This window comes from Aplysia californica, unplaced genomic scaffold, assembly GCF_000002075.1.
Source record: "Aplysia californica isolate F4 #8 unplaced genomic scaffold, AplCal3.0 scaffold00291, whole genome shotgun sequence".
NCBI lineage: Eukaryota > Metazoa > Mollusca > Gastropoda > Aplysiida > Aplysiidae > Aplysia > Aplysia californica.
In genome coordinates this window covers 459,271-472,589 of record NW_004797561.1, presented here as the reverse complement: position 1 = coordinate 472,589, position 13,319 = coordinate 459,271, and the positions used below count along the sequence as shown (strand labels likewise).

Genomic DNA, 13,319 nt, shown 5'->3' with positions numbered 1-13,319 from the left:
GGTTCTGCGGAAAGGGGGAGGGGGTTGTAATGTAGTCTTACGGCATGTCGAACTCAAAATGGAAGCTTTATAAAGCTGACATTTGTCATTTTTAATTGATGATTGAGATAGAGTAGAGGAAAAATGTTGTTTCGTGAAAGCAAAAACGTCTACACGTTGATAAGTTGTCAACGAATATAGCTGCACGAACCAGCTTTTTATCAACTTTGAGCGCTCCCGAATTTAGGCACAGTAACTCCAAAAGTGAATCAAGACTCTATTTATCGCTCTTCGATCGTCCTCCGAGTTGTAGCCACGCCACTTCACAACCACCGACCCAATCGAGCAGCCCCGTCTTACGCGGAAAGCGAACACTAAACCAGCCCTAGCCCCAGTTCAATAGCCGATGTCCCGCCATTCGCCTCGATGCCCCTTCTCCACTTTCCATTTCCGCATCGTCTCTCCCGACGCCATGATGGAGTGTTTGCCATATGGAACTATTTCTCACCGCGCATCAATTTCCGGAGTTTGACGGGATCCTTCCGCGACGACGGTAGAGATTAAAGAGTGCGCCGCTTATTCCCATGGGGTACCCGGGCTGTTGAGACGTTGTGACGTGGGACACTTAATTAATCAGCTTTACCGGATATTTTTAAACATCGCCCAAGGGGCATTCTTCCCAGACGTGGACGAGTTCCGATCTTATCCTATTTCTGGGGCAGTGTACCCAAGGCAATGGCAGCTTTGCTTGACCTCTTCTTAATTGTGTTTGCCTGCTGTAGTAAACTGGGAAAACCATACGCCCAAGGCTGGTCCTGCGCTTTGCTTTTCATTTTCGCTGACGTCGAGTCATGAAATCTGGTCTAAAGCAAAGAGAGCACTGATATCTATTTGTACACTTTGGGAAAATTATCAAGAGTCTGGCTAAATACAATTAATTGGTACTGTACCATTTTGTCAACCGTCTGCTCCTCCTCGTCCCCCACCTCCTCTGCCTCTCTATTTCTTAGTCCTCCTCCTCCTCCTCCTCCTCCTCCTGTTTCTCATTCCTCGTCTTTATGTCGTCTTCTTTTTTTCACTTTTCTGCTCTTCCGTCTCCTGCTCCTCCTCCTCGTCGTCATCGTCCTCCTCCTCTACATACCCATCCTTATCCTGTTCCTCATCCTGCTCCTCATCCTTGTCCTTCTCCTCGTTCTCCCCCCCCCCTTTCCCATCCCTCATCCTTCTCTTCCTCATTCTCCTCCTTCTTCTTCTCCTCTTCCTCCTCTTACATAATACAACCCAGCCTCATCTACACCACCAGCAAACCATTCACTTTACTCCCCAGCTACCATCGACAGTTGCAGTCGGCTTCAGAAGAGGCGGAAACGGCCGATAACTCCGAGTTCGACACTGACGAGGCGTCACGTGGGGGCGTGGATGTTGACGTCATCAACGACGGGGAGGAGACGGGGGCGGGAGGCGTGAACAATGCCGCTTACTGCGAAGATCACTTCTCGGACCTGGCTGTCGACCGTTTCTTTCGTCGTAACGGGTCCCTCTCCAGTTGTGAGGAAGACGAGGATGAAGATTTAGCCACCAATGGTCTACGTTTAGACGATTTGCAAATTCCTGAATGGTCTATCGATCCACTAGGAGGCGTTTTAAAGTCGAGTCCTCACAGAAAACTCTCCTCAAGGTCATGTGGGCCTCCAAAAAATCCTAACTATGAAATGCACCCCTTTAGGAAGCGGTCAGATTCCTATTTCGTGTACCCACGATTCCAGCAGAAAAACCCTGAGCCTCCTTTTTTTAATGGAAATGTAATACCTTTGAATGGGCGATTTGATTTTGGATCAAATTCCAACTTAGCACCTCGTCTTTCTGGGAGGGATATGCGAGCAGCACCAAGACATTCTACCAAACGCCTTGTTCGTGCAGCTGCACTAGATGAGAATACGGACAATACGCCGTCGTTGGGCTGCTCTGGGAACTTATCTAGCGAGTCATCTCTAGCAGATCGTTCATCCTCTCTCACACCAGCCAATGAACGACGTCATTCGTTTTCCCCTCCACGGACTACCGAGAGCCATTGTTCTGGAGATGTGGATCACAGCAGAACCCCAACGATATCTTTGCCTTCCGCCGTAAACCCTGACGATGTAACGATCGACAGCGTGGAAAACCATCCACTTTCAAGTGCAGCTAATCCAGATGCAAATGGCAACGCAGCGTCTAATTTGTTTGCAAACCTCGAACCGTTGTTGCCTCTGAATGACGGGATGGTCAATATTCCAATCGACCCCGTGATCCTTGATTCGTCCAGTCCTCAAATCCCCAGCTCCCAATCCAGCCATACTCTTTCTGTAGCACCGCAAGCACTCCTACCTGGCAGCAAGCAGAACAGCAGTGGGAACATCATCCCTCGATCTGCGTCCACCGGTAATTGTGTCTCGCTTTCAAAACCAGTCACGCCCCGTGAGCAAGCCAGATCTCCTTCATCCGTGTCTAATCTTCAGCCTGCTATTGACTTGTCTGTGGTTGGCGTGCCCAGTGCCTCCCATATACCATCACCCAGATCGCCCGCTGACAAAAGACGGCACAATAGCGTATTTACTGTGGCTGACGCGCAGAACTTTCATCATAATTACAGTCCAAGGAAGTTCTCGGATACCGGCCCTCATCTACAATTAGACCCTGCCCAGCTGCCCAACAATAGCAGGCGTACGCAAAGCTATAACAAACAGAGCAGGGACTACTTCAAGAGGAACCTCAAGTTGAAGGCAAGATAGATAGATAGATAGATAGATAGATAGATAGACAGATAGATAGATAGATAGATAGATAGATAGATAGATAGATAGATAGATAGATAGATAACAGATCTAAACACATGGAAAAGGTAAAATGACTGGACATAGACATTGACAACTTATGAGGATATGCATTATTATGATTTAGAAATCAGACGCCATAACCATAATATATTTAATTTCACATGTGTGTGAAAACACGTGTTTATGTATACGTATACACTCAGTATCTTCTTCTTCTTCTTCTTCTTCTTCTTCTTCTTCTTCTTCTTCTTCTTCTTCTTCTTCTTCTTCTCCTCCTTCTCCTTCTCCTTCTCCTTCTCCTTCTCCTTCTCCTTCTTCTTCTTCTTCTTCTTCTTCTTCTTCTTCTTCTTCTTCTTCTTCTTCTTCTTCTTCTTCTTCTTCTTCTTCTTCTTCTTCTTCTTCTTCTTCTTCTTCTTCTTCTTCTTCTTCTTCTTCTTCTTCTTCTTCTTCTTCTTCTTCTTCTTCTTCTTCATCATCATCATCATCATTAATCATCATCATCATTAATATTATTATTATTATTATTATTATTATTATTATTATTATTATTATTATTATTATTATTATTATCAATAATGATAATATCATTATCGTTATCATTATTCTTATTATTACTACTATTATTATTATTATTGCTGTTGTTGTTGTTGAATAATATAGTACCTGCCTCTTGAATAACCTAATAGTGTTGTTAGGGACGTTAAACCCATACCATTTCACCATTTAAAAAAAAAATATGGTACGTGTCTCCATCAACTTCCAGGACAACCGTGTGAAGTCTACGCTACGACGTCACGCCATGTCTGGTTACCAGAGCCAGCTGCCCGCAGACTTCATAGACGAGTGTACCCTGGAGGCTTTGTCTAAGGAAGACCTGCTTGTTTTGTGGAAGAAATCTGAAATCGATCTGGAAAGTAAACTCAGTGAGGTGAGGACAAAGATAAGTTTGGCTATGCCCCCGCCTCCCCGCCTCAATTTCTATGTGCTCAAGAATTGTGCACACAGTAGAATACCCTATATAAAAAATGATTTAAAATCGTGTTTTCAGGTTTAGAGAAGATCAACATTTTCGTAAGTGCAAATACTGTGCATTATTGTAGGTTTTGTTTTATGTTGTTTTGTTTTTCTTTTGCATCCATAGGAAGAAGGGCATTTTACTCAAGACTGAGGCAATTGTTTAAAAGTTTGTTATAAAGCAAGCTATAGGAAAAGTGCGGATGCGAGAGTAATAGTTCAATAATGCTTTCAAGCATTATTTCCATTGCTGCCTCTTTGTAATGCCTGTTGTACGCTACTTCGAGAATAATAACATTCCCAGGATACAGTATATAATAATATAATCTCTTAATATAACCTTTCAGATTACTGAGAAACGTGCGCATGGTCCTTGAAGAGAGACAAATCTGGGCGAGTTACTGCTTTAAAAAAATTGCAAATGTTTTACTCCCCTTTTGACGTATTTTTTTTTATTATTTAAGAGGCAGGCAGTTTCTACCCTGTATGTTAGGGTCAACCTATACTGAGAGGGATACAATGATCCAGCAAAAAGACGAAGATAGTTAATAAAACTCCTCCCCATACGGGAATCAAAATTATATCTTATCCGTGCGCAGAGGAGTGCCTGAACATGACACCACATACGCCGTTATACCCACGGATGCAGTTCCGGTGATATTATCTTTTCTTTACTTTTGCTTTTTTCAAGGTTCTGGCAAGAAACCGTCGTCTGAGCATGGCTATCGACTACCTGACGTCAGAGCCTGACAAGGCGCGGGAACCAGAAGAGGTCTGAGGATGACCAAACCCAAGCCAAGAGTGGACATAACTGATTTAATCTTTTTTTATTGGACGATCACAACGTCGTCAACATGGAGAAAAGTCACAGAAATTGATGTACAGGAACATTTCAAGACATAGTATAGCATCAAGCGGCTAAGAAAGGATGAAGAAATGGTGCTCATTTGACCTTATGCAGTTGCGGCCCCCCCAAACTTCTACTAAAACTTTTGAAAAACAGGGTAGTGAAAGGTGGAAGGTGTTTGTTCGTGGCCTACATCCTGGTAAAGGGGGAGAACGACAATGATGATGACAACATCGCTGTGAAGATCCCAGCCTGCCCAAGCAGCGGCTCTGACCATCTGGTTCTGCAGCCAGATCCTATGATACCGCCCTTTTGAGGGTGTGGGTGTCCAGATAGGTTTTTTTTCTGCAGTTCTTACTGTGGCAAGCAGGGATGACAATAATGCTTCTGCGGCATGGATCATCACAGGCCTTGAAAGATTAATATCACTTTACTTTTTTACAATGTCTATTCTGCTTTCTGCCATGGTCAATACGGCACAAGGTCCGATCTTGATTTGTCCTTGTAGCAGTACGTGTTTTGAGTTGGTTTTTTGGAGTGTGTGTTTTAATACTTTTCAAAGTACTGACGTGCAGGGTATGGTGACTTCTCCTGACCATTTGTTCGAGAATTTAGGTCTGTCCATACCTTATGGTGATGCTCGCAACAAGTCACTTCATTGAAAATGTAATTGTGTGTAAATTCAGTGTGTTTATTTGTTTGTTTGTGCATGCGTGTGTATATTTGTATGTTTGTGTGTGAGTAACAAATTTTTTCAAAGACGTAAAGCCTTCTTTTTTCTAAGACTTTTGAGAAAGGGAAAATCTTCAGCCACTCCCCTAATATGATCTGAACTGTAGGACTTCTTTGAAACATAGAAAAACGACAGAAAAAGGAGTTGTTGAGGTTTTCTTTTGTTTGTTAAGTTCTCATGATATGAATGTGCTAGTCTTTGATGGCCGATAAAATCATATCGTCACTCTGCATGTATCTTGAAGAAGAAAAGTTGTTCGTGAGCACATGTATTTCGATCTTCAGTTACATTGTCTATCCTTACTTCTGTCTATGTAAAGACCTATGTAAATGTTTTTTCTGCAGTTTTTTGCGTATTTCAAAGAATCTGTTTTATTTTTGGATTTGCACAAATTGTCAAGTGTACAAACCATAGGAAATTAGTACAAGTGAAAATTGAGCCTCGTTTTCTATTACCGGTTCCTTTCGTTTTGGAACATGTGTGGGTCTTAATCCCACTGTGTCATTTTTTGGTTGGTCCTGCTGCAAAGCACAACTTTAAGGAAGTTGGGAAAGCAAGTAGAGCATGTTGCTATCACTAATGTTGCGTTCATTACTTACTTTAACTTTACTTTTACTTTTTCATCCTCTGTTGCCGTTAAGCGTCGAGGGGAGATGCAGTTTTCTATGGTAGGCCAGCTCCGCAGCTCTTTCAGTTGTGATGTTATGTTTTCTCAGGGTTTCCTTGACACCCTTGATCCACCTTTTGTGCGGCCTTCCTCTTCCTTTATAGCCTGAGTGCTTGGTGTTGTAGGCTCTCAAGGCTGGCTGGTCAGGTGACATGCGTAACAGGTGGCCAAACCATTTTATCCTGTCTTTCTATGTAACGCAGGCAGGATTCAGCGTCGATAGCTGCTCTTACTTCTTCATTTCTCTGCCTGTTTCGTCTTGTGATGTTAAGGGTTTTGCGGAGACATTTCATTTCGCATGCGGTGATTTTGCTTTCATGGGTTTTGCTTTAGGTCCATAGGCACTGATAACATAATGTTGGTATGTATATTGAGGTGGTAAGCTGTCCCTTTGTGTCCATGGAGATGTTTGGATGAAAATAGAAGGGGTGCGAGTTGGTAGGTGACAGCGTTGGCTTTTCGAGTTCGCATTTCTATTTCTCTGTCAATGGACCCGTTTTCAGAAAAAGTGCTGCCAAGATATTTAAACTCTTTCACCTGTTTCAGTTGTTTACTATTGACATGGATGTTCAGGGGATTGTGGTTTCGGCTAACTTTCATAATTTCTGTTTTTGATGTGCTTATTTTCATGTTGTTGCGTTCATTAATACTGTTTAATGCCGAATTGCGAATATTACTATATTATTATGAAAGACAAAACAACAGCTTGTGTCAAAAAACATTTTGTCCTTTAGCCAAAGAAATTTGGTAGGAAGATTCTATTGGCATCTATATCGAGAAACGGTGCCACAAGCAATTGTTTCGAAAGAAAATGAGAGCTCAAATTCATGAGATTGAACACACTGGCTAGGACGATAGTCTAAACAGAACTCACGTTGTAAATGTATACACGTCTCAAATACTCGTAATATTCCCCATTTGCGCTAATCACTGTTTCCTGACTTTTTGTGTGTTTGACTTGTCACCTAACAACGTCCCTATATTGTCGTTTTTGAAATACGATATTGGCGTATGTATATATATATATATATATATATATATATATATATATATATATATATATATATATATATATATATATATATACGTGTATTTTACATATATACAATATATACATACTTTAACGTCTTTCGTTTACTTTTAAATAGTTTACTTCCTTTTTGCAAATATTATGCTGAGTCGCATTCCTTGGCATGGAGTTAACAATATCACTATGTTTTGCTGCTTGTCTATACTTTCATAGACACTATGAAGCAGATCACTTTTTCAATTCATTTAGTCCTCGTAAACGTGCAATCTCATTAGTCATTCTATGCAACAGATATGAAGAGAAATAATTTTAATATAAGTTTGCTATTGTTAAGCAATACAAGGAGGCGTTTAGTTCATATGACAACTAGAATGTACATGCGTACTCTTATTACTTACATAATTTGATTTCTGGTATTGCAATATCAAAATACTTGTTTGTAAAGATTCCTTGTACGTGTGGAACATCATTTATTTACTTCGCCATTAAAAGACTTTTGACTGCATTATTGATTTTTTAGATAATCCCTAATGTCAGGCATGCTGTTAACCATACCCTAAATGTGGTTGCCTATGGAAGTTTTTGTTCTTGGACAGTATTTTTTTCGGACTTGTACCCCACCCCCAAATCCCCAGCCCTTTTCCATAGTTGTCTTTTTTTTTTGAACATCCACTGTAGATTAAGGATTAGATCTACCTTGTAGATGATTGGTGTTCAAATTCCAACATTACCAGAATTATCGTTTTCTAGTTCTTTATGGAATATTTGTCCTGAATCTGTCGTTCTGGTCCCCGTAAACCCTTCCTCTGCATTTGAAATAACACATTATTCGGATGTCAAAGAAAGACAAAGGCCCCTTCTGTTTAAACATGCTCCAATCTCTTTTTGTTTATAAAATATAAGCACACTTGAGAAAATCTCTAAATATACACGTGTGTTTATTTGTATTCCATGTGCATGTCATGTAGTTTTCATTAACACACTCGTCACCTTTAATTCTCTTACAGATTCTAACATTTATGGTAAAATGGAATTATCAGCCAGTCGCTAGAGGCCTGGTACACTGAAAACTGTGATGACTGTTAATATCATTATAATAATGTACCTAATTATACCCTCCTCTCAATGCAATATTTCTTATATCTTGCTCAGTTCTGGCAGATACTGGAACGTCATCATTGATTATGTGCAACGGTTCAGTTAATCCGATTTTCCCAAATGTTGTAAGTGTAAGACGGTCAGATAAACATTTGAACTTTGTCAGATAAATATTATCATATTTACATTTTGACTTATTGTGTTTTGGCAAACGTCACACACGCAACAATTTAAGAATTATGCAGCCATGATATTTCGGTTTTTCTTACTCTACTTTTCTTTTAGAAGGATATATTTTATGTGTGATAAAATCATACAGCAGGATAACGGTAGGTAAATCAGAAATTGCACAGTGGGTGGTTGGTGGGTGCTTTAGTGTGGTTTGCTTCTTCTTTCCTATGAGACATCTATCGTCCTTATCTCCCCTTCTTCTTTTTTACGTTTGTTACTCTCTTGTAACACTTCTAATCTTCTGGCGATCATATGACCTTATGCAGTTGAGAGCGCCGTAAAAGTCTTACAAAAACAAAAGACATTGCACAGTATTTATTGTGACCTGTTTGAACGAACAAAATACTAGCCGTAGTATGTTTGGTTTTTCTTCTCATTTTCAACTTTTCACTCACATTGAAGGTGTGAGTTCCACTTAAATGAGTGTACATAATATTATGCTTCTATAACTTTCTGGGTTACAAGGGATCTGTACAGTTTTCCCAACTTTCTCAACATGTACATTATAACTGTGTAATACAAGTGCTGTTATATAAAATATAGCGCGATTTATCCCATTTGCATAACGCATTTGTATTTTTTTTTGTCTGACCCATGCTATATGTTTGAGACCCTCAATTCATGATTCAGCATAATGGCTCCTCTTCTGCCCGTAGAATTCAAGATTTGCCACTCTCGCTTTGTCACCCACACACACACACACACACACACACACACACCCCCCCCCCCCCACACACACACACACTCTCTCTCCAGTCTCCAACCCTTACCCAACCTCTCTTCCCCATTTTCTCTACCTTTTCTTGTTCCAACTCTGCAACGCACAAGCATCTCTTTTCTCTCTTACACATAATAAAGATAGAAAATAAAGTAATGTTGTAAAAAACAATTATTCTCAATTTAATTTTGTATTCCTAATTTAATTGTTTTCTAAATAGAATTGATTTACCTTTATCTTTATATTTACGGGTGGGAGTATTGGAATTTAATAGTAGACATTTTACACCATGATCAACATAGTTTAGAACCTTGAAGAGGCGGGTTACTTTAAGCTGCGTGCTAGGACCAACCCGGTCTGAGACAGTGGAAAGGCTTGATTAAAGAAAAAAAACAGCCCACACACGTAGGAATCGAACTTGCCTTTCCTGCATTCGACGGTTAAGTTTTACTGCTACCACACCAACGCTGGTTTTGTGAGTTTTGACACTATTACTGAATGGTTTTATGAATAGAAGGCCGTTTTACAAACTGGTGTCGGCACAGAAATCGTAAATGCCACCACAGCGTTGGTGATCTTGTTCTTAAACCATGAGCACTCTTATTTCGGCAATACAGGATTAGATCCAAGATGGTGAAACCATGACTGCTCTTTGTCTCCCCCAGCAGAAGTAGTGAAAAAGTACTTTGACTGATTCAAAACACCGATGATATCTTTCCGCCAGACAATTCTAATGTGTCATTGTTCATCTTTGCAATCGTGCTACTTCTGCAATGCCCCTGAAAAGAATCTCTTTGACCATCGATGTGTTGGTATGTATCTTAAATACGAATATAGCAACCACGTGTCTCTTTTATATTCCCTATACCTTAACGTTTATAAGAAAATAATGATTCTAGTACCCTGCATGATATCTGTTCGCAAGTATTTGAGCTTTCTACTGAAAGGCGTAAGTTTGATCCTCTCAACGATGTTATTTCATCGAGCATCCGTGTCTTATTTGATGAGTATTTATTACAAAGCACCCCGTAAACCGAACTTAACCTTAGAAAAGAGAGTCGAAGAAGCTTGGTTCCTGCATGATCTTAATTGTGTTAATGATGGCTCAAACACTTACTATCATTATACTTAATGTACAATCATGGAAATGCAAAAAAGCGGTCTTTTAGTTAGGCAAATGGTCCTCTTAAACGGTGTCCTTTCAGTATAAAAAAAACGCTAGATGGGAACTGGGAAAGTGGTCCTTTTAAACGAGTGACTGTCTTAGACAGGAGGTCATAAGAGCAAAATAAATTGTAATAATTCATATTTTCCTACTCTATTTGGCACATAATATTAGTATGTAGTGAAATAGTGAATGTACGAGCGTACTCGAAAAGAAGACCGTTTCACAAACAGTTGCGTTTGTCTAAGAATAGTTCAAATATAATTTGTATTCCATAACCTTTGCGCCAAGAGGTTCTATCGGAAATTCTTTTTCAAGTGTGACGTAATTTAATTCCCCTTGTGGATGATCAGTATGCTGTGGAAGCCCTTTCTATCAAAAGAAAACAATTCAAGTACTCAAGCAATCAAAGAACGTAGTACTAAATCGATAAATATTAATTCAGAGAAATCTGACTCTAATTGGTATCACTATTCAGCACATTATAAAATAACGTGTGGGTGGGGGGTGGGGGGCTATACAAATACAACCATTCACCTCTTCTTTCCACTTAAGGATGAAAACGGTTCAGTAAAAAGATCGCATTTTATGAAAATTGTTTTCCTTTTTTCTTTTTTTTTCAATAACGCCTAAGGAATAATTCATACATACCCCCTGTGTTGACGTTCCACGTATGAATATGGATAAAGTGTTGTTATTCCTGTACTGAAAAATAACCTGTTCCCATACAAAAAACTTCACCCCAAGGTATATCTCTCTAATTCTTTTCTGTTTTGATATAACAATTGAGTTATGATTATTTTCAGTCTCATCTTGTCAGGTAAATCTACTTTAGTTCTAAAGTCAATCAAAATTACATTACTGTTGTAAAAGATTGTGTTGCATCATGGCTGTCAGTTTACTTGAATCTGTAAACCCCTTAAAAGCAATGCATGTCACGACTTATTATAATTGTTCCGGCAGCGTGGTGGAATTAGGCTCTCGTCAATTTTTGGGCATATTGAGTTATTGGTATCATCTTAAAGCTTGTTCATTTGTCTTGTTAAAGAGGAAAAAAATTACCCATCCATCTTCAATAGAAGTGGAGATATTTTGGATTGAAGGAGGTGGGGTCACCTGGTTTAAGAGGTAAAATTAGCGAGAAAATGGCCGCCAAAGCTTGGTAAATTCCAAAGCCGGAGAGTCCATGGAAACTGTAAATTTATATTTTTGTGCCTTTAATCAACGTTTTCGGTGAAATCCTCAAAGGAATGTGTTTGTATATGGACATAAAAGATGTTGAGCCTAAAAACAAAAATTTGATAAAAATTCCTTAGCAGCTGTTTTCTTCGATTTAATTATTTTGACGAGAGCCTGATTCCACCACGCTGCCTCACAATTGTTCCTGCAGGTAACACAAAATAATTTTGTTTTTTGTTTCTGGTACGGGCAAAATCAAAAACGAAACGTCGCCAGAAATGTCATTATGTAGGTGAGGATTTGAGATTGACGCTTTTCATAAAAATGTACCCCTTTTCTCTGAAGAGGAGAATTGCACAATATTGAATACTTGAGTAAATTATTTTAATATCCCTATGCGTGTTTGGGAGTGTGTACATGGATGAGTGTGACTGAAAGTCGGGCCGGTGACCATCACTGTGTGATCTATAGGATCTGTGTTTGGCACGTAATATTATCTTTATTTATTTCTTTGTTTATATAATGACGTGCGTTTGTGCATTTGAGCATCTTTATATCTATAGACTATTTCTTTCCTTCTAATCAAAATGTTCCTCTCTCACCCAATCTCCCTCCTCTCAACCCCCGCCGCACTCTCTCTTTGTCTATCTGTCTGTCTGTCTCTCTTTGTATGTATATATAAAAATCTCTCTTAATCACACTCAAACACACACACACACACACACACACACACACACACACACACACACACACACACACACACACACACATACACACACACTCGCGTGCGCGCGCATACAGTCTCACTGACACAAGCTCTCTCTCTCTCTCTCTCTCTCTCTCTCTCTCTCTCTCTCTCTCTCTCTCTCTCTCTCTCTCTCTCTCTCCCTCTCCCTCTTTTTATGCTTGCGTCCATGTGTGTGTGTGTGTGTGTGTGTGTGTGTGTGTGTGTGTGTGTGTGTGTGTGTCTGTGTGTGTGTGTGTGTGTGTGTGTGTGTGTGTGTGTGTAAAAAGTGGTATCAATGAAAAAAGAAAACTTCCTTTTTCATAAAACATTAATTTGTCTCAAATGTAATTCTAAAATGTGTTACGACGCGGTGGTATCAGGCGTAATTGATATGATCTTAAAGCTTGCTTATTTGTCTGACATTTTAAGAAAAAATACTTTTCTTTTTAAAAAAAAGAAGCAAATAGAGACATTTATGTGATTGAAGGAGCTGGGAGTTGCCTGATTTCAGGGAAAAATTAGCCAGAAAATAGCCGCCAAAGTTTGGCGAGTTCCAAAGCTTGAGAGTCCGTGGAAACTTCGAATTTGCACTTTTTGTGCCTCTGATCAGCATTTTCCAATAAAATCCACACAGAAGAAAGGTGTTTTATTTCGGTCATGAAAGGTTTTCGTACAAAATAATAAAGACATGGTAAAAGTATCCAACTGGCGGAAAAATGTCGGTATCTTCGCTTTTCATTATTTGAACGAATGCCCGATTTCACATGGATGACACATAAAATAATCTTCTCTCGAATAAGCCGGTACGAAGGTTAATAAAATTGAAGAGCATATTTTTTGGTTTAAAAAAATTAAATCGTGATAGAATTATTGTTTCTGGATTTATTCCACTAATTATCGTTGTTCCTTGATAAAGAATAACTCTCTATGATTTGGCCAAAAAGTACCAAAGTAAGTTAAACGACAGAGATAAGTTTCCCTGTAATAAAATTGTGAAATTGGCTGTCGCTGTTACTCAAGATGCATCTTTTTAGATGATAAAATGCAATCTCGTGGAATAAACATTTGTGTGTGTATGTGTGAGTGTGTCTCAGTGAGTGTAAATCAATGTGTGT

The 13,319-nt window shown here is 39.4% G+C and overlaps 1 protein-coding gene across 1 annotated transcript in view; it reads left to right on the top strand.

The window, feature by feature from the left end:
• Positions 1-4,787, top strand: part of LOC118477915 — an 11,981-nt gene extending 7,194 nt beyond the window's left edge. The window contains exons 2-4 of the mRNA XM_035970587.1: positions 1,307-2,741; positions 3,559-3,723; positions 4,501-4,787. Of these exons, the coding sequence (XP_035826480.1) occupies positions 1,692-2,741; positions 3,559-3,723; positions 4,501-4,587 (1,302 nt within the window). The 5' untranslated portion in view covers positions 1,307-1,691 and the 3' untranslated portion in view covers positions 4,588-4,787. The remainder of the gene's footprint in view (positions 1-1,306; positions 2,742-3,558; positions 3,724-4,500) is intronic.
• Positions 4,788-13,319: the final 8,532 nt, after the last annotated feature.